Source organism: Corvus hawaiiensis, chromosome 3 (assembly GCF_020740725.1).
Source record: "Corvus hawaiiensis isolate bCorHaw1 chromosome 3, bCorHaw1.pri.cur, whole genome shotgun sequence".
Classification (NCBI taxonomy): domain Eukaryota; kingdom Metazoa; phylum Chordata; class Aves; order Passeriformes; family Corvidae; genus Corvus; species Corvus hawaiiensis.
The window spans coordinates 72,626,753-72,648,413 of record NC_063215.1 but is presented as its reverse complement, the minus strand read 5'-3'; the positions used below and the strand labels follow the sequence as shown (position 1 = coordinate 72,648,413).

General features: G+C 40.2%; 1 protein-coding gene across 6 annotated transcripts in view; it reads right to left on the bottom strand.

Moving 5' to 3' along the window:
• The window catches only part of LYST (lysosomal trafficking regulator), a 78,957-nt gene extending 58,189 nt beyond the window's left edge, over positions 1-20,768 (bottom strand). For 2 of the 6 annotated variants that reach the window (XM_048296532.1, XM_048296537.1), the window contains exons 1-5: positions 20,674-20,768; positions 6,763-6,847; positions 5,368-5,566; positions 4,385-4,475; positions 258-2,334 (exon numbers count right to left, since the gene is read on the bottom strand). In XM_048296532.1, the coding sequence (XP_048152489.1) occupies positions 258-2,334; positions 4,385-4,475; positions 5,368-5,559 (2,360 nt within the window). In that variant the 5' untranslated portion in view covers positions 5,560-5,566; positions 6,763-6,847; positions 20,674-20,768. Of the gene's footprint in view, positions 1-257; positions 2,335-4,384; positions 4,476-5,367; positions 5,567-5,672; positions 5,700-6,762; positions 6,848-11,988; positions 12,181-20,673 lie in introns of those variants that run through there. The other 4 variants (XM_048296536.1, XM_048296533.1, XM_048296534.1 and 1 more) reach the window with 4 other exon arrangements.
• Positions 20,769-21,661: the final 893 nt, after the last annotated feature.

Below are 21,661 nucleotides of genomic sequence, written 5' to 3'. Positions count from 1 at the left end.
ACAGGACAAAGATTTTATTTGTTGCTACACAGTTTGGCTTGTTAAAGACCATAACTCACGAGTAAAGAGCCCTCACCTCCTAAGGTTTATGAATCTAGGCTTATACCTCGTTACTCAAGCATTTACCTTGTTGCCACCTGCAATAGCAAAACATTGCCTAGAGTCCAAAGAAAACTTACATTCTGATCAGTAAAAAATATACAAAGCTCTGTACCTAATTAGCATGTTTTCCAATAATTAACAGAAAATCAACCAACCTGGATTTCAGCAACACAGGGAGCATCTGCAAATAAACCTGAAGCACTTCAGAAGGCAAATCCTGGCTATGGTAACTGCACATCTGTTTATCACCTGTACTTATTCCAAGTTGCTGCTGAGCATGGCAAGCTAGCTCAACTCCTCTCTGAAGCACAGGATTATAGATACAGTTATACAGTTTCCACTGGACCACTACATTTCCCTTTTGAATTAAGTGGCAAATATGGCTTGCGATCTGGGTGCCACGTAGTTTGTCCTCTTCAAAAACAATGTCCTGATAAGCCTCCAGTGCATGCCATCTCAACAACATATCTTCAGATCCAGTGCTAGGCAGAATTCCCTGAACTCTGCAAGAGGAACTAGACAAAGGACTGGCATCACTAGAGTTGCCCTGCAAGGCATCTTCCAGCTGAGCAAGCTGATCACAGTCAACAGTACATATATTGCATGATGACTGTATAATTTTTGGAGAGACTTCTGCTCCACCTAGTTGATCCAATATAAATTTGTTAAGGATGTTCAGTATGTGCTGTTGAAAGTTTTTTAGGATTGGCAACTTGGAAGCGTGGAGCAATGGGACAATCACAGACTTCGGGTCCATACAACAACATATTCCTACGTTATGTACACCTGAGAGAATCTCAGCACAGGTACTGGTCAAAGAAACTTGCTGCAACAAGTGCAAACACTGGTGTGCACAAACAGCAATGCAGCAGCATCTCTCAGGATAATCAACTTCTCCATCAGCAGTTTCAAAAGGGTTTTTGGAAGCTTGGTTTTTAAAAGCAGATACAGAGAGCCCAGAGAGATCTCTGTGGTGATTCATGAAGTGAGAGTACTCACATCGTCTGTGCCTCTTTCTTGTACACATTGATTGGTGGAGCTGCTCTGATTTCACTTTTTTGACAGTGCTGATTATTTTCATGATGCTGTTGATCAGGGCTTTCAGATGTTCTGAGGCTTCTCCAGGTACTCCCTCATTCTTCATACACAGCCATTCCATTTGAAGCACTGTTACTTCGAACAGCTTAAATCCCTGCTGCTGTATGAACTCATGAACCAGATCTATAGCTTGGCTAAAGTAGAATGGATTAGAGGCTGCACTTTGTAGGCAGCAGATCAAAATCTGCAAGACCCCTTCTATAACCTCAGGTAGAAGCAAGGCTCTGTGACGATACCTAGAAAACATATAGTCATCCTGAACCAGCTGCTGTAGTGTTTTCTTGTATCCTGGAGCAAAAGGACCAGGTTGCTTTTCCAAGCAAACTCTGATCTTTAATGCTGCTTTAAGTAAGTCTGTTAAATTTCTTCGTAAATTGTCAGGCATTGTTTCTGTATTGCTAATGTCTAAAGACATAAGATGTAACACTGTTCGAAAGAGCATCCTTTGGATCAGAGCCACGGGTTCTTCTGTCCACCCTGCAGAAACCACTTCATTTTCTGTGTTACTACTTACATTGCAAGAGTCTCCAAATCCTGATAAGAACTCTGTCAATGTGGGCACAACATTCGCTGAAAGAGCAGAGCTGTGATTCAAAGTAATATCAAATTTGCACACTTTCTCTAGGAGAGATAGTAAGACATGGCATAAGTCAAAAGGAGAGTTATTCATGCTGCTCTCAGAAGTTCCTGCAGCTGGCTCATTCAAAATCTCAAATGCTGGCCTAACTTTGCTGGAACTTTCTAGATTAGGGGCATCAATATTAGAATCTGGTACCACTTCGGCAGGTCGGCAATCACTTTTACCTCCAGGGTAGCTGTCCCTACCAGAAGCCATTAAAAAGGGCTGCAGTAACTGGGAGCGCCTGTGTTTTGTTATTACAGCAGTCTTTTCATCCGAATTGCCTTCGGAATCGGACGTGGACAGCTGGGACCTCCTTGCATCTCGCACAGAGTAGCGGTGGGTGGTTTTGCGCAGACGGCCGCTTTTTCGAGAGCGAAGACTGAGTTTCACAGAAGTCTGAAGAAATGAATGAGCGTTTCCATCCAAGCTTAGTTTTTCCTGAGTAGGTTTCACAGAACTTGTATTATTCTCTTTGGTCACACATATGTCTACTGTAAAGGGTATATTAAAATCTGTTGAAACAGCAAAATAACAAAGGAACATTAAAGGAGCATTATAATATGTAAAGCATTTTTCCTAATTTTATAGTTAAATACTTCCAGATTTAAAATATGCAGCAAATTTGTATCTTAATAGGTCATGGTTTTGCATACACCTATGTCAGACATTTTCAGCATAAAACAGGCAGCAACAACTCATGTTTATGGGCCATACTGGCTATTTTTAAAGCCTAGACAAATTATTTCATTTTCTATTTAGGGTTAGACAAAAGTGTGCTAAAAGGTTTCCTAAAACTTCTTGTTGGCACAACTATTCTCAAAAAACCATTCTCAAGACAAGTTGTCATCAAGGCAGGTGAAAGAACTTTTTGGCAAGCAAACTAAAGGGAGGAAGAAAGGTCTTTTTAACTTGATGCTCCATTGTCACTTTTTGCAACTCAGCTGCTATAGGAACCGGGTGTGTTAGCTCACAGACCTTTTAGAATGCATGAGGACATTGTTAGTGTACTAGTGGTAATAGAAAAAATAAATTTCTCTACTTATTATCAGTGCAAATCTTCAAGTATACAGACCTCAGTCTTTACTTCACCACTAATTGCTCCAAATATAAGCAGCAGAAATAAAAGCAGGGGATTTAAAAATAGTCAGGGACAAAAGGGAGATGGAAATGAATAAAGGTTAGAGTCCTGAATATTCCTACAACAGCCAAGACAAAATCCCCAACTTTCAAGTAAGCAGTATAAAATAGCAAATATAAAATTTAAATCTGATTCTATGGGCAAGAACATTTTGAAAAATAAAACAGAAGTACCACTGGTTCGTTTATATCAGTAAACTCAGATCAAATTATCAAAAAAAGCAAGCAGAGAAACAACTCTGCATGTTCTTGGATTAAGTCCATTGTTGTTTTAAAGTAGTGATAGGACTGTAAAGGGATGCTTCGGGCAGTAAAATAACTACCATAAAATAAGTGCAAGTATCCTTCACCCCGTAAGTTCAGTATTTAGAAAAATGCCACAGTTAACAACAACAGCCCCCACCCCCACAAAACCCCAGAAGCCCACATAATAGCTATAAACATTATTTGAGCTGAAAGAAAAGATGCTTCCATGTGCAAGCACTATTGTGCCATGCTGTTTCAAAAGTCATAGTTGTGATACTTAAGGAAGAAACATCATCTACTTTGAAGGCAGGAAATTAACCAGTACTTTACCAAACAAAGGATATTACCTGCACAGGAAGAAAAAAGCTGCCTAACAGGGGAACTTACTTCAGTCCGAGAAAGAACCCAACTACTTAGTGCACAACTGCATACATTGTGCTTACTGTATCAGTACTAAGAGAGGGTAATTTGTAGAAGTAAAAGCTGTGCATTACGTAGTGTGTAAACCACATCTTAAAACCTCTCTACACAACAGCCTTTTAAACTAACTCTGGAAAAGCCACTAAGAGCAACCAAAACATTTCATTAATTCCATCATGCTTACAGGCATGAAAGAATGATGCAACTGAGCAAGCAGGAAAGCTTATTATATAAAAGCTCTATGAAACTGGCCCTTTAAAGACTCCAAGTCTACAAACATTAAAAAAAGCCTTCAATTTGGAGGAATTTCAAATAGCAAAAAAAACCCTGGAAGAGCTTCAGGTATGAATCCTTAGAAGCTCTCTCAAACAGTCAGGTAACTTCATTTCTTTCATTCTCTTTGTTTTACCCTCTGGGAGGGAAAAGAATGCATCAGACAAATCTAAGAGCCCAAAACAAAACAAAAAAATCTGACTAAGATCACTGCCATTTCATTGTTCAGTTTTTACACAGCAACACAAGCACTGCCTTTCACACTGACCAAAAGCCTTTACCTTCTCTGCACAATTTTCACCTTCCTTGTATGCTGACAGGAGATTGCCATTTTTTAATTTAAATTCTCTGCAGAATTCACATCTTCATTCCACATTAGAGGATATGTGCTACAATGAGCTACTTTTTAGCACAAAGTCCTAGGCTCTATAGTAAAACACAAATCACTTATTTTACATGCTTAATACTGTCAGTGATAAAACATACCTATTGCTTTTTCTTCCTGGACAGGGATTTTCCACACCAATGGCAGAAGGGACAGCAGGAGGGTCAGAAGTTCTTCTCGACATGTCAGCTCCTATGTTAGGAACAAAATAAAACCAAAAGATCTTGTACTTTTAAAAAATAGATTAACCTTCTTTATTTTACCAAGCTAGTCAGCATTCAGTTCCCTATGACTTTCTGCTGTTTTAAGCACTGAAAAAAATGACCCAACTGCAAAGACTGCTATAATCATTAACTAGAGCCAATCAGAAAGCATCCAAGATATTTATTACACCTCTGCAACAGTTTCTATACAAAGCTCTCCTAAAACCCCTTGTAGAAAGAATTACCCAAAAAAAACCCAAAGCCCCACAGAAAAGTCAGAAGCACAGAACAGTGATTTTAAAAAGTCAACATGAAACCCCAGACAAATTTGAAACTTTGCTCCAAAAATGTAACAGCAAAAAAGTCAAAACCACAGAATAACCACTAAAAACCCTCCACTCCAGCTGGGATTCTAACACTTATACACTAAGAACTTCAGTGGAGGGAAGAACTGTAGAAATCAGATTTCAAACACAATTCCTATGGGATGCTTTGCAGTGCTATCAGAACGGTTTCAGTCCTAAAGAACAAAAACTTTTAAACAGAGAAAGCTGACTCAAGCATTTTGGCACTTTACATCATTCTGGGACATGCAACTGAAGTCTCTTTCCATCCAGCTACTGCACTTGAGCTTCACAGATGCCTAGGCAAATATGAGCTGGCAAACAGGTATATGATTATCTAGTTTTGCATTTTCAGCTCCTGCTAAAGGACAGAATGCAACTGCAACATATCTTTTTGAATTTCCAGTTTTCCCAATTAACTCATGTACTCTCCCATAAAAAGGAAAGAAAACCAGCACCAAGAACAACATGAGCCAGAAAAATCCACACAGCCAAAGCTCAATACAAAAATTAAAACCAGTTAAGAAAAGCTACTACCTGATCAATAATTGAGTTCAGAGTGGTAAGCAAAATAAACCCACGGCCTTGAACTAAGTATTGTCCCAGTGCTGCCATATGAGTTTCTTCTTCTTCATCTTCCTTGGCTTCTGTCCTCTGTACCACTGCATTGCACAGTCTGTTGACATCAGTCAAGAATTCCCGTGCCAGTGAGTTACTGGCACTGCTCATGTCTGAGCTGTAAGTAGAGGAAAGGACAGAAATTAACTCCATCAGAAAACACATACCTTTTAGACAAAATACTGGGGGGAAAAAAAAAGGAGTGTTTCTTCCCTGTCTCTCACCTCCTCCAAAAGATAGTGTCTGTTGAACTAAGGAATCAATACAGCGATGTAGGGTGGAAGGGAAAGAAAAGAATGAACTTAGAGAATATCAGTGAAACTTTAGCTAACAGCCCAGGACCCCAAACACTGATTTTATAAATCTATCAGGTGAAAGCCTGTGACAGAGCATTCCCTCCTACTGCATAAATGGAAGTTAATGACATTGTTCCAGCTTTTCTTTGTAACCTCTATGCAAGCTTCAACATTTGTCTGCTACTAAAAGGTATTGGACCTGAAGCATAAGAGCAAAACACACAGCACGTACACATCATTGTACGGAAAACATATTCTTTAATACGTTATTTGAACAATATCATATTATGTATTCCAACAGTATTCAGGCTGTTTCAAATGGAAAAGAAAAAAAAATTACTGAGTTCAGATAATTTTGGGAGTTGCAGAAGTACAATGCTTTAGATTTACAACTAAACCAGAAGGTGTTTTCCTTCTGGCACAACTGAGTGGGTAGCAGTCGCTACTAGAGTGTGCTTAATTCAAGAGACAATTCTGCTGCCACTGTTCAGGAGGAAATACCAAAAACATTGGTTCTGCTTCCCAAACTGATTAATTTTGCTTTGGATGCTCAGCACTAGTACATGAAGAAACATTTAACTCAAACAAGACAAGAAATGCAAGACTCAGCTGTAGAAAATTCTCAAGAGGATCACTGAAGAAAGCAAAACAAAAACAAGAACCAGTGATGGCAACTATGGAAACAAGATGATTTAATCCACATAAACCCTACTTAATAAGTGCTACAACAGCACATTTAACTCCTATTTCTGTATAAACAGCTGAAGTAAAAGCTTCAAAAGTCAAGTATTTTCATTATATCCAAGCACAGAATATGCGAAAAAAAAGCCAAATAACTTTCAGTGCAACATTTAAATATAACAGATGGATTAATATGTAATTAGTAGGTAAAAAATTAGACCTTTGAAGTACAAGCAAGTTTGTTTGCACTAATGGTACAGAAAGCTCCTTCTAGTAGCAAAACTGCAAGCACTTATACATATGACATTCACTGTAGAAGTAACAAAAAAATTCTTACCAGAATCCCTTTGCCAGCTTAACACATCTATCTCCTACCTGGAAGAAAAAGCAAATATATTCTGGAAATATCACTCTTGGTTCACCTGTTTTTAAAAACAGAAAATTATCATGGTTAATATGAAATTGATTTTTTTAAAAGTTATTTTATGATAGCTATTTGAAATTTAGGAAGAGTCCTTGAGGGTTTTTTGAGTTTCAAAGCCCTGGTTTTCACTTTTAGCTTAGGACTGTGCACAACAGAAATCCTATTACAGAGAAAATAATTGGCATATATGAGATAAATTAACATAATAATATTCATTAGTTTTTAAAAAGCAAAAGGAGCTAGGTATGCAAGTGTAAATAGTTCCCTCTAGGAACAGTATGAATTTTTAGTGATCACTACCTGCATATATAATATTTGAAGAACTTGCAGCTCCAGGTACAAGTGAGGGATAGCAGGAGAACTGAATTATGCAGTCAGGTGTTGAGTAAATGCATCTTAAATCTGTCCTAGTCTGTCCTGCCAGAATACCAATCTTTATTACACTAAGCACTGGGGAAGATTTAGTTAATAAAAATTGAAAATTTGTCAGTGGGAAACTCATCAAGTGAAAAATTATCACTGGGAATGCAAAGGGTCATAACCAAGAAAAGTCTCAAAAACATTAAGCTACTAAAGGTCTCTAAGTGAGCACTCAGAAGACATTTATTATATCCACAGTTAATTTTGGGGGGAAAAAAGCCCCCAACAGATAGAGACAGGAAAAAAAGGAAAGAAATACACTAAATTCATTATTTTAGTATTCTCAGATGGCAAGTAAATAAAAATTGCAGCTTTAAGTTAGTTATGATGAGCATGACCATTACATGACAGACTTATTTAAGGAAGGAGACAAACACTACAGGTTACCCAGGCAAGCACCTAATAATTGGCCTCCCTCTGAGTGCTAGGAAACGTGTTTCATCCACAGCCTCACAAAAAAACTAACTTACCCATTCAGCTAATATTCACAATTTATTGAAATAGAATAGTTTAAGCTAGTGGTTTTGCAGTTGCTCCAGACTAATAGATGTAGAGATAAGCTGTCCATCACATTTTAGTATCCTTCCAGTTGAAGCTTCAGTCTCCAGGTTTCCTGCACTGCTTGCATTATTACATGGATTAAACATACATTGCCATACTCTATCAAAAGGGTGGATCAGTAGCGAGATAAAGTACAATTTTGTTACCATTAACACAAAAAGACACTAAGCATATATTCTGAATACAATAATTTAATATAGAATGGATAAGGAATTAAGATGCTCTCATCCTACAGTGCAGAAAAAAAAATTGTGAAGAGATATGCTGTTTAATGGAGCACTTCTTTTAGGACTTGTTTCAACAAGTGCTAGCGAGTTTTGTTGTACCTATTTCTTTTTCTGCAATTAAGTTCTGAAACAGACTGACAGCACAAATGCGTCTGTCAAAACAGTTTGTGATATAACCTCATTATTCAACTTTTCTTGAGGCTAGAGACAAAGAACGTACAAGGAAAACCGAGAGCTAATGAAGAAGCTTCCACAAAAAGCTGTCTGTGGACAGACAACCTTCTTCCCTTTTGTATTTGCTTCCTGACAAGTGATTTGAGCACTTTAGGAACCTGACTTTTCAAAGAAGAACTCGGTGAACCACTTGCCCTCCTGACATTATAGCACAGTAAACCCTCTGCAGAGGTTGGGGTGTTCATGGGGGTGTTTTTGTTGTTTTGGGTCTTTTGTTTAATTGCATTTTTATTATTTTTTTTTAACCCACCCCCACTCTAAGGTTTCCACTTGCTTTTCACCCTTCTCTTGTAGATTGTGGTATGCTGATACTCCACCCTACACAGCATAGACTTTCATCTCCAAGAAAGTATGCCAGACAACTTGTTTCAAGTAGGATCTACTCTACTGCAGCACTTTTCTTTTGTTTCAAGTGACACATCTTTAACTGCTGTGGTGCCTGGTAATATGGAAGCAGATGCTACACAAAACCCCTGTACTTTCAACTTCAGAGATGTCACCTTAACAACATAAAACCTCCAAAACCTAAAACATCACTTATGAACTAAGCTGTATGAGAGCAGAAAGAAACCTACTAGAATGCTGTATACAGTCACAATGAGACATTTACAGTTTTACAGCTCTGAAATACACTGTGTCAGAGCTTCACATAGCCAGCTCCTCAAAAAAAAAAAAAAAAAAAGAAAAAAAAGCCATTTCTTTTCCTAGAACATGAGTATCATAAAAATCACCTCTACTACATAGTATTTATTTATAAAAGGAAAAAGCCCACAAGTTAAAAAAAAAAAAATCACTTAACTGTGAATAACCTGATATTCTTCTATAATCTGCCCATTTCATGCCAATCTTTGCATCATGCTCATAATTCTGCCTGTATCATGTCTGCCCTCTGGACCCCTTCTGCATCAGCTCTCAAGGGAGTTATTTCCTATTTACTGTTGTGGTAGAAATCGATTTCTTACACCTGAAAATTGTATTTTCTCTGAACTTACTTCCATTTTTATGAAGTACCTAATCAACTGAGCATCTTAAAATGTAAGACTGTCTTGTACTTGCTTCAGTGGACTTTAAAAGAAAATATCAAAATTGTTCATAAAAGGATGGAACTCAAAAATAAGACCACTTCAGCAATCCTGAATACTGAATCATTAATATACTAGATTAGTGCTAATGATGAGATGTTATCTCTAACAACAGTAGAATTTGTGTAAAGAAGAAAATGCAACAAAAGCATAGTCAGAACTAGTACTCTGTATACTAGAGTGAACTGGGCCTTCTCCTTAGTCATGTTTTCAGCAATGCATTGCCCAGAAAGGCTTGGAATGTCCAGTAAACAACAAAAAGCAGTAACTACTAAATTACTACAGTACCATCATAATGAAATACAGTACTAAGTCAAAAGCCCTCAATACTAGTCTATTACCTCCAGTAACTGTTGCATAACAGATGCAGCAGGAGTAAAAGAATACTAGATGACATATAGCTACATGAAGTTGTTAATTTATTTATCTTCCCTAGTTTTCTGTTTCAGGTAAGAGATAAACATTGACCAGGCGTGGCACGTGTGTAAGTCCATAAAAGTACAAACTGCAATGAAGTTGCATTTTCAGTAGGTATTAAAATTAATGCTTTGAAAAAAACCTTAGTTTCCATAAGACATAGTGCAATCAAGTTTTTTCTGGCCTCAGTTCAAAACTTGCAGCCTTTTCACCCATTCTGTAGGATAAAGTATGTGGGAATACAAGTTCACCACTGGCCAACACGCACTACATTTAGTTTATACAGTATTCATTTCCATTAGCAAATGCTTTTCCCAGTCTCACTGCTTGCACTTAATGTTTATTCTCTGGAGAGCATATTTGCTACCTTTTGAAGGATTTTTACATTAATATATCAATCATTATTTAATCAGATTTACTCTGGGGTTAAACTTGCAATTTAAGCTCAAGCTTCTGTTAGCAGAGGACAGATACATAATGAAGAGCATCCGCATCTTATTAACACTGGGACACTCCACAAGAGGCTTTTGCTATTGTAGCAAAGATTGTCACAGCTATTGCAGAAACTAAGTTTAGCTTGTTAGTAGCAGACAGCAATTTTGATTGTCTGGTTAAAGAAATTCACTAACAGACTAAGAATAAAAACCTCTGTGCAAACTGGGGAGGAAAAGAAAGTGCATGAGAGCATACAACAGAGAAATACATATCTAGTGTGGCCTGGAATGAAATGGGAAGTAAAGTGCTGCTTTGAAATCTGTATGTGGTGAGAGAATGCAAGTAAAGCCTGGAAGTAGTGCATCACCAAAATCAGCATTCTTCATTTTCTGTTGTTTTGATATGATTCAAAACTTTACACAAGCTGGAAAGAAATACTCAGCTGACATTGCCAAAAATAGGTTACACAGCAGGAGCAACACATAGACCTAAAGAAAACAGGAACCTGCAGTTTAAGCAGAGCATCTCAGAAAGCTTGAGACACTTTGATGCTTTGCATTACTGATGCAGGGCAATCAGCCAAAAGCATAGCTTACAAAACACAGTGAACATTTGCAAACCATCCAACAACTCAGCCAAAAACATGAGCAAACAAGAGCAAAACCAAGACACTTTCAAGTTTGGTTCATTCTCAAAACAGACATACCAGACAACACTCCAGCTCCACAGAAGACCTCCTACTTAATATTTTCAACCACTGTCTGCTCTGTCCTCTGCTATTATTTATTAACTATTTGGGGTTACAGAAGCAGAAACCCCATTACATACTAAGGCAGTGCTGCTCCAACCATGACATAGCACATGAAAAACCAACCTCTTAACATACAGAATTTATTATCAGACTGCAGGTAGCTGTCAATTTTTTCGGCACAGTGCTATTTCTAGCCAAGTCCTTGATTTTGTCAAGGAGTTCAGTAACCAGCTTTTAGCCTTATGTGTAGTCCACTAGATCAATATTACTTCTGAACAAGTTATTCAGAGTCTCTCTCCCCATAATAAAGAAAAAAGTGAAAACCTAAAATGCTTGGTATGTTTGGTTAAATAACACATGCACTGTCCTTTTAACAAGCCAGGAAAGTGTGTCAAGTGCACAAGACAGTAAACAAGTATTATTTTAATGAACCCTCAAAAGTATGGTGAGACCATCAGAGCAATGATGTTTCAGTACACACAAGCATGTTTATGTATAATCTTAATATTGCCACTTTTATGTGTTAACTCCCATCTCACTTAAGAGGGATGTTTGTCTTGCAAGGCCTGAAGTTTGAGAGTCCTGCTTCTACAAGTATTGTAAACCTTCTGTAAGTATGTTGTTTACTTGTGTTCTACTGCCATGGTATTAAAAATCTAATCCATGAAGCTCGGTGCTTGTACAACTAGAGAATTAAAAAATTTCTACCTGTAAGTGGATGCGAAAGAATTGTATCTTGCACTGAAAAAAAAAATATTTAAAGGAATTATCTGTGCTTACTGAAAAAAATAGTCTTTAAAGGAATAAAAACATTCATTTTCCGATTGTGTATGGTCGGGGAACACTGATGTGGATGGCTAAACTAGCCATTCCTGATGCAGAATAGGAATGCCAAGGGAAAAAACCAAATGCAATCAGACAAATAATATGCCAGGTTTGTTCAAATAAAAGAAACATGTGCTCTCCAAAATACCTGTCATATATATATATAAAATCAAGTCAGCAAACATACCCAAGGCTACAGACACTTTGAGATACACAGAGGCATTATAGCAGGTGCAGGCAGGTCACCTTCTCAGAAAGAGTTTCAGAGCTGTCATTCTTCTGATCAAGACCCAGATCTGTGGTGTACCACACAGGGAAATAAGAAGAAAGAAAAAAACCAAACACTTGCTTACTCCCAAATTATAGTTTCCCATGATTTTCAGGCCTCATGTTTTTTTGACAGTTTGAAATAAAACTCATGGGTAATGTCACTGGGCACAAAGCTTGTTGCAGACTACACTTCCAAAACTTGGTCAGCGTATTCTTTCAAAAGAACCTAATGTACTTACTAGAGTTTAATCAGCTTCCTGTGATATATTCTGACTGCTGAGTGTTTATGTCTGCTCTCTCCAACACAACTGCTTCTAGAATCTTACTTGTCTAGCATAACTATTGGTGAAATCAGCTCTAAATTATAGAACCATTGCTCAGAGGTATCTCAGATTAACATATACACATTATTCTTGTCTACATACAACAATACACCCTACTCCCTCACACAAGTTCATGTTTTTCTGTTCAACAGTTTCTAAAACGTCATCTTAGGACATTTTTTCACGTTAAAATTCATCAGGTTCTCAGGTTCTGCCTTGAGCTACAAATATCAATATTCCCTTTACAAGTTAACAGATTATCAATAGTTTCCTCCTTTTGAGTCTGGGGGAAATACCACTGAGATAGAGCTAATGGCAAAGAATCCCACAAGCTAGCTGCATATTACACAAGTGCTTTGAGACAGCTTCTCAGCTTCATGGGGAATTTTGTTTAGTCGTCAAGCAATATGAAACACCCGTGAATACATTCTTGTCAAGCCTGAAATCAAGCACAAAAATGAGAGATGATTCATCTAACAAGATAAAAAGTACAACACTAATGAAAGACAGGCTCTCAAACAACCACCTACACTCAAGTTATACATTAGCCCGGTACGTATGCTATACTCAAGTTTATGCTAAGATTGTGGTCCTACACTATCCAAAGTCAGTAACTACAACATAGCTGTTAGCCAAATTAAATCCATTCCAGTTCATTTAAAATTTTCACATTTCAGACCACTGCATACAGGCATGGAGCATAAGCACTCCTTACAAGAGGCATGGGGAAAGCTGGGGGCCTTTGAAGATAATCACTGCAGCACCACGTCAAAAACAAATATGCTTGCTATCAGGAACATCAGCTAAAACGCACTGAAGAATACAATGCTGTTACCAATACCATGAGAATGCTGGTAACAAGCTTTGTTAGCCGAGTTGAAGGCTAAGATCTCTTCCAGATCTTATCCAAAGTGTCAGAGGCCAATACCTCTGCAAACACATGGTACTAAAGGAAGGAACTGACAAATATTCCACCACAAGGTGGAATCTATCAAAGACCAGTAAGTTCTTACAAAAGAAAGATGAAGGATGAAGATCATCTGTAAAACATTTGGCAGTGAGAAGGCAATGCTCCTAAGTGAGCCTTGTTCTGAACACTACTCAGACTGCTAACAAGCTCTTCCCTAAATAAAAATAAATACAAGTAATACCCCTAGATACCTTCTTCCATACTTTAGGTTTGATACTTTAACCACAGAACAGACTATAAGCAAGCCTTAACAGTCATGGCTGCACAGTAACAACTAAATCTAAAGATCAAGACTAACCTCCACAGACTCTACAAAGTGAAAGGAAAGCAGCAGTCTAGCACAGCAGGTAAGTCAGAAGTTCAGGGCCTCTGTCTCCAGTACTGAGCCCACAGAGATCAGCCCTGCACAACCAGGCAGACTTTGTGATACCCTCTCTTACATTAATCCACAGTACTGGAGATAGTGTGGTCTCTGTGACTATAGTTGGGGCCACACTACAAGTATGCAGACCATCCTGCATTTTGAACAACAAATATCCACTCAAGTCATGATCTAGAGGCTCATATAAAACTTTTTGTAACTTATAAGATTATACACTTTGATTGTACCAATACTTGGAGAAAGAGAAGAAGTAAAAATTTGAGCAGTATCTTGAGGCACTCTTGGTGAAGGGATATGAATGAATAAAGGCTATGCTAAATGAAAGCATAGTAGTTAGAGGATTAAAACTACAAAGTGCTTAAGATAAGTTTTGGCATTGTGACTAAACTACCCACTAAGAACAACTAAATAAGAGGGAAAGATCAATGATCAGAGTTCTTTTTTTAAAAAAAGTCATTAAAGGTCAGAAAACTAATTCCACTTCTGAATCTTTAATACTGGTCAATGAAGTAGGTACTTTCTATTATCAATCAGAAGCAGACAAAACAGCAGCTGGCAATTTAAAAAAGTTACCTAAATATCTGAGAGTTACATACACTGCTATTCCTGTTAAGATCAGTATGCCAGCTTCTTTACAAAACTGGAAACAGCTTTGGTGGTGTTAGGGAAACAGACCCTGTATTTCTCCCGGGCTTTACAGCAAAGAGGCATTTGTTTCAGCTGCCCGTCTCAGACTGAACTGGACTCAGATGACCCAGTCAACATTCCAGATAACTGCAGGCAAAATGACTCACATCATCTCATTTTAGGTAGCTTTTCTCCAGTGGGAATGCAAATAAGGAACAGCTGGGATTTTTTACTTATTTTTGAAGTTTAAACAGCACTCCAAATTAGTCAAGGAGTACAGACGCCAACAGAAAAATTGCAATCAATAGTTACACTTAATTACACAATAATTACCTATAACAATGACCAAAAAAATGAAGTTTCCCAGTATACCTATTACTAGATAGACAAACATTTAACAAAAGGCTGAATCACCAGAAAAAACCTTTAATCTATGCACAATACAAAGAAAAAAAAGCACCAAAATAGGAAGTCCCCAATTATAAATGTGTATCACACATGAGCACACACAAAAAAGATTTTACACTCTTAAAAATAGTGAGGAGATGCATGAAGTATGCCAGATGAAGGTACATATGTAGCCAAGTAGTATTTTCAGTAAGCAAACACAATATGATAATTTTTCCTGCAAATGCTAAGGACTTAGTGGGACTCCAATAATCAAATTGACTTTGTAACTGATGTAATTTAGGCTTCTAAAAATAGTTCTAGAGTAATTAGGAGTACCTTCTGGAGTGGAAAATACACCCCCACATCACTCCCCAGCATTTTCTCTATATATTCAGGCACATAAAGGAAGTTTTCTGTTTTCCTTTGATCTTTTCTTAATTGAAACATGCAAATAAAAAAAGAAATTACACATTCCTCACTGACTCAAATCTCCCCATATCACTGAAAGATGCAAGAAAGAAAAATTATAATAATCATGTAGCACCCAAGGTTTTAGACTTGAGGGCTTTTGCTTTGTTTTTTCTACAGCAAACCATAAGAATGTTTGATCTCAGTTCTTGGAAATTAGGATTGTTAAACTCTCTTGCCTTCCAATAGAAGGAGAACAGGAAGGTCAAAGACTAGCACTTTTTTTAATACTATTTCAGTGTCTGTTTAAACTAGTGAATCAAAACTGTACAGATGTCAACTTCTGAAATCTTACAACAATCAGCATATTGCTGGATTTTTATCAGCTCCTGCAACAGAATTATAAGCTATCAAGAACATTTCTTGCCCTAAGTCTTAAATATTTTCCTTACTAATTCACATTTTTCTAGAATTAAGGCACTGAGACATATTCATCCCTTCAGATTGCTGTTTCTGTTACTCATTCCCCATCTTTTAGCTAATGCACTAAAGTCATCAAATCAGTAGCTTACTGAAGTTAACAGATCTAGTTACATACTTTGCACCATTTATTACCCCAAAGAACATAAATCTTTGGTAAATGCCTTCACAATACTAAAGAGGAATAGATGATGTGTATTTTTTTCTGCAAGTGTTTGCTGAAATAAAACTGCACAGAAGTTAACATCAGTTTTAATACTTCCAACAAACCCTTGCGTTTGGCACTACCTGACAGTAATTCCTTCTAATATTTAATCTTCCCAATTTTCTCTTGGGAAAGCAAAAAGATTTTTCTCTACTGTCAACAGCTGGAAAAATCAGAAACTCCCTCCTCCCACCTCACAGTTATGCTCCCATACTCACTCATGCTCCCATACTTTTCTAACTGAAGCCAAGGAGCTCAACTTTCTGGGTGCACGAAAAGCGAGCGAAGAATTCATAAACATGAGAATTAGCTGAGATTGTCAGAGTAGTTGAGCAAGCATCTGACAGACACAGTCTAACAGGCACTAGTCTTCCACCATTTTTGGCAAACCACCATTCATTACTCGCCTTCCACTTCCCACCTTTTAAATTATCCAGGAAGCGTGGAAAAGCTTTTTCATAATGTAAGTAATACCCACAGTGCCTCAGCAGCACATGGTTCAACAACCCCATACAAACACAAGTGTCACAGGACAAGCCTCAGATGCCTGCAGGGAGCTACACAAGCTCAGAAGTGCAGAAGACAACCCTGTCAGTGCTTCCCACTGCGTGGTCACTGCAAAATCTCACCCACAGTAAGGGCAGGCAGTAGGGAGTTACTTATGGGGGAGAAGAGCATTAAGAAATAGAAGACAAAGAAGCAGAAGAGTGGAAGCCCTGGCTCCTTCGTAACACACCAAAATCACAAAACCCATGAGGTACAGAATATGAAGGAAGATTAAATGTGCAGTAGTGACTAAAAAAAAGCTACGGAATTTTACAGAAATATCCAAAACAAAGATGCACTAGAAGTTTCAGCAGGTACAGGTACCAACATACAGCATTATTCTAGGACTTCACTACATGGATCACAGTATTACATACCTATCCCTTCTTCCACATACATAAGCTAAGGAATTTCACAGGATTTCTTTCCATCTTGCTCTCTCACTCCGCATCAGATTTAATCTGTATCTTCACACAACATAGATGCCGAAAAATCACACTAAGAAGATTCACACTTCTACTTAAATAATTGGTACAAAAAAACCTGACTTTCCAGAAAAAGAGATTTTAATCAGACCCCATGAATCAAAGAGCTAATAGCTTATAGCAAAAAAACCCTCAAGACTACACATAGCCTCTTCCTCCTTTCCCATCACAAATTCCAGTATCACTTGTGTAGAGTGCTCTATCTGGAAGCAAGATTTTGCCTTGCACTAATTTCAAAGTCCCTGAGAGCCATATTCAAATGCAATACATGAATCTAAACAGAGGAAAAGAAAACCTGATCCTGTATACCATGCTGCTTTATTAGTTCTCAACAGGCCATGGCAGCTGAATCAGAAACCCTGCTGAACCTCAGTAAAAGCCCCCACCTCTCAAAATGCAGCTAGGGGTATAGAGCTCAGCCCACCTGACAGCTCATGACTAGCAAGAAGATACTTCTGTTCTTCCCCAGCAACACTTCTCTTCCTCTTATCTCCAGCACTGCACTCATCCAGTTCCTTCTTGATGTGACCCACCCCAACAGGTTTGCAGAAAACTAGCATTTTCAGCTGGATTTTTTGTTGTTGTTGAATTGCCATATTGAGGGATCAGACAGTTGTCACTGTCAGTGAAGGGAAGGCTGCAGGAGGGAGATCTCCCCCTTCAGCAGTAACAAGCCGCTTGATCAGCTTAGCAAGCTCAGACAAGTAAGTCCAAGTCACACAACAGAAGGAACCTCAAGTCTCTTCTACCTGATCCTGTCCCAGGTATACCATCCTCAGCAGTGCTGTCACAGGAGCCAATAGCTGCAATGACACCAGCTCAACTACTTGATCCTATCTAAATGCCCGTGAACCTTCATCGAGCAATAATTTTCCAAAGTACCTGATATTCTCACAACCATCTCTGAACTGGAAAAGAAAGCAAGAGACAAAGTAATCCCAGGCATATATACATAAAGGCCTCCCTCCACTGCATATTACAATCCTTTTCTAACATTCTAATCCAATTTTCCGACAAACATAATAAAAAAAGATGAAGTAGTGACATCTCATGCAACAGCTACTACAGTTCTTAGCTAAGGAAGCCCACAGAGCCTGACAACTCCTCAAAAAGAAATACAACAGGTATAAGTGTGTCTTGTCAATGACAGCTGTTCACTGCAAAGAACTGAAATTCACCCACAGAGGACAAGCAGGCGTGCTCTGCACAGCACTTCCAGGTGCAGCAGAATCCACTTACAAAATAATCATTTCACCCTAATTCCCTCTGCTCCTTTCTGCACTCAAAAGACAAGCATCAAAACTAGTTTTGCTTCAGATTTCCTCCATGGGTAACATTATCTTATTTGAAAAGAGATCAACATGACAATGGTGAAATTCTGCGAATATGAAGGAAATACGAAATGACCAGCTGCAAGGGTGTACAATTTTATACTAATAAGGAAGCAGCATGGTCTATTACAAAAATCACTGACAATAGAAATACAGAGCTGAGCTTCCTGAAGTGCTTGTTCACAGGATCACAGTATTTACTTACGCTCTTGGAGCTCAACTGTAAAGAGAACTGCATGAAAACAGCAACTTACTTTCAATATGTGTTAAGAATGCGGTTTCTCTTTTCCAATGTTTATATATCCGGTGTCTCACTTTCCAACAGATCCTACACTATTGTTCAAAGTGCTCACAAAGTGCTCTTTCCTTAGTGTCTTAAGCTGCACTAACAAGTGATGTGGCGACACATGAAAAACCTACCAGGAACTAGGAGGAAGGAGGAAGCAAAAGAAGCATCAAAGGAGAACTTTCATTAAATGCTTATTAACCTAACAGAAAAACTTCTTACAATCAAACATTTTTGATAGAAAGCTGTCTTTGAGTATTGTTAAAAAAATTCACACGACAAAGAGAAAGGGAAGGCAGGAAGGGAGTGACATCAAAAAAGCTCTTCTTAAGAAATCTGTATAGTCTAACAAAGCAAGTGACAACTGACTTCCTGAGATCTCTTATTTACTATTAACTTTGGTTTTAAAAGTAAAGCATTGAAAATTATATGCTTTTAGCTTGCAAGAGTCTCTGTCCAAAGGACAACAAGGAAGAACAATAAAATTAAAACACCATAGAAAAAGATGAGGGTTTTTCCCTTATCTATGGTTATCTATGAAAACAACATTATTTTTCATTCACTCTACTCAAAACATCCACCAGAAACTCTCAGAGCCAGTAAACCACAGATTTTCTAAAGCACCTGAGAGGATGCTTTCTTCTTTGCATTACTGGTCTGTGAGCCTACAAAAAAGGCAAAAAGGAGACTCAAGAATATTTTCCTGAGTCCTTACCACACTGTAGTTCCATTATGATAAAAGCTCTGTGCAGACATGGTTTCTTGTCCAAGCAAACAAAATCAGATCCTTCCTTCAGGAAATGCTAAATGTTCCAGACACCTCTTTTCTGCTACCTAGCATAAGATTATGATACACATGACTAAAACAGATAGCTGTCCCACCATCTCATCAGCAACAGTACACAAGCTTGTGTCACTAGCTCCAGATTTCTGTAGATCCTTATAATGAAGTCTTACTGATTCACATGGCACTACAAGCAAAAAGAAAGAAAGAAAGCAAGCAAAAAGTCTGCCATCCAGATTTTTTTTAGCCAGTCCCATTTATAACCACATTAGATGCTTTTCTAACTCCTAGGCCATGACATTCAGTCATCTGATCTTCTTTCTGAATTTCTTCAATTGCTCTGCTTTTTCTCATACAAGAGCTTTTATTTTCACTTCCAGTGATGCATCTGCTTTTCCTGCCTTCTCCCTTCACTGCAGATGTTAGTAAAAGGTAGCTCTTTAGTTCCTCTGGGGATATCAGGCAATATGCAATTCTCAGATTTTTGTTTTTCTCTCGGAAAAGCATCTTTGAACGTTCTCCCCACTCTCAAAGAATATGTAGAAGAGTTCCCATCGCTCCTCTGTCCACTCATTTTGATGGATGTTGTTAAAAAAAGGTAGTTCAGGTGCTGAAACGCTGCGACCCTTGTATATTCCACGTCCGCCAGCGTTATCGCGTTTCCGTGAACAGCCCACATTTGTTTTTCTTCAATCATTAGCTGCAACACACGCCTCGCTGACAGCAAAGGCGTTATGTTCCCGCTTTGCGCCAACACCTCGCACACAACGTTGGAAGGGACCACAGTGGGGCATCTGCTCCAACCTCCCTGCTCAAGCACGGTCATCCTAGAGCGTGGCACAGGATTGTGTCCAGACGCTTCTGAAACATCTCCAGCGAGGGAGACTCCACAACCTCTCTGGGCAATCTGTTCCAGTGCTCGGTCACCCGCACAGCATCCCGGTAACACGGGAGGGGGCGGAGGAGAACCCGCACGCACCGCCTGGACTCGCACACGGAGTACTAAACGTCGCCTTTCGGCAAGGCCGAGGCCTCATGTCAGCAGGGACCGCTCCGGGCGGCCCCGGGAACACTCGGGCCCCGAGCCCGCGGCGCCCCTCCCGCCGCCGGCGGCCGCTGCTGCCGGGGAGCCCCGGGGCGGGCCGGGCCCCACCCGCGCCACTGCCGGCGGCTCCTTCCGCCTACTACGGCCGCCGCCGCCGGGCTGCCCCGAGCCTCCAGCGGTATCTCCAGGCGACAGCAGCGCCACTGACACCCCGCCCCGGCGCCTCGGCTGCCGGCTTCGGCCCGCCGAAACCCGCGGACAGGGCCTATGCTGAGCGCCCTCCCACGGCCCCGCGCCGCCAGGCGAGCCCCCGCGGTGGCGGTACCCGTCCCGCCCTTACCCGCTCCTCGCCCCGCCGGAGCCGACGTACCCGGCCTCCCGCTCCGCTCTTATCCCGCTGACAGCGTCCCGGCAGCCCATGGCGGGAGGTTCCTGCCCGGCCCCGCCGCGCCGCCCGCCCCCGTCTCCCCGGCAACACAGCGCTCGCCCCGCCCGCTCCCGCCCGCGCCTCCGCGCCCGCCCTGGGCCCGCCGCCGCGGCTCCGCCGGGTTGGCCGGGCTGGCGGCGGAAGGGCGCTCCTGGGAGTGCAGAGGCGAGCCTGCGACTGCCGGCTCCCCGTGCTCCCGTGGTCGGCCCGTGACAGCGCCCGGTGAGTGCCACATGGGCAGCCGGCCGGCCTGCAGCTCCTGCTGGGGAGCCGAGCGGGCGGCAGGTCCCCCCCTAAGCCGGTTCACTCACCACCACCACCACCCTGCCCGGCTTTAACGTCAACATTAAAAACGCCCTTAACATGCGTGTCACGTATCTGTGGCCTTTCCTCCCGCTGGCGTCTGGCGCTGCGGGGCTGCTGCGAGCCGCTGTCACCGCCGCGCTGCGTTGCCTCACGAAGGACTCCGGAGGGTCTGCACTCTGCTTTGGTATTTGCTCAGAGTAAACTCTTGGAGCAGGTTTACGGCTGCGGAGCTGGGCTTTGGCACTTGGCTGGAATGCCCAGAAGAAAGGGTTGCCCTGAATGCTGTTCGATCAACTCCCTGTCAGAACTGGTTCGTGTAGGCAAATAAATAAATAGTGAGGCTTGACTGCATGTCATTGCTCTCTCCTGCTTCAGGAATTCACCTTGCACGGCCAGGGAAGTTAGTAATTTTCTGAAAGTGACAGCAATATGTCACAGGAGATGTTAATAAGAATGTGCTTCATGTATTCATGAATGCCTAGGTTTGGCATCACCATCCTGATTCTCGAAATCAGAAAAATGTACATACAGAGGGTGCACAAGTGCATCTTTCTCACATCCTTATGCCTCTCCCCTGTGCATTGGCCTCCTACTC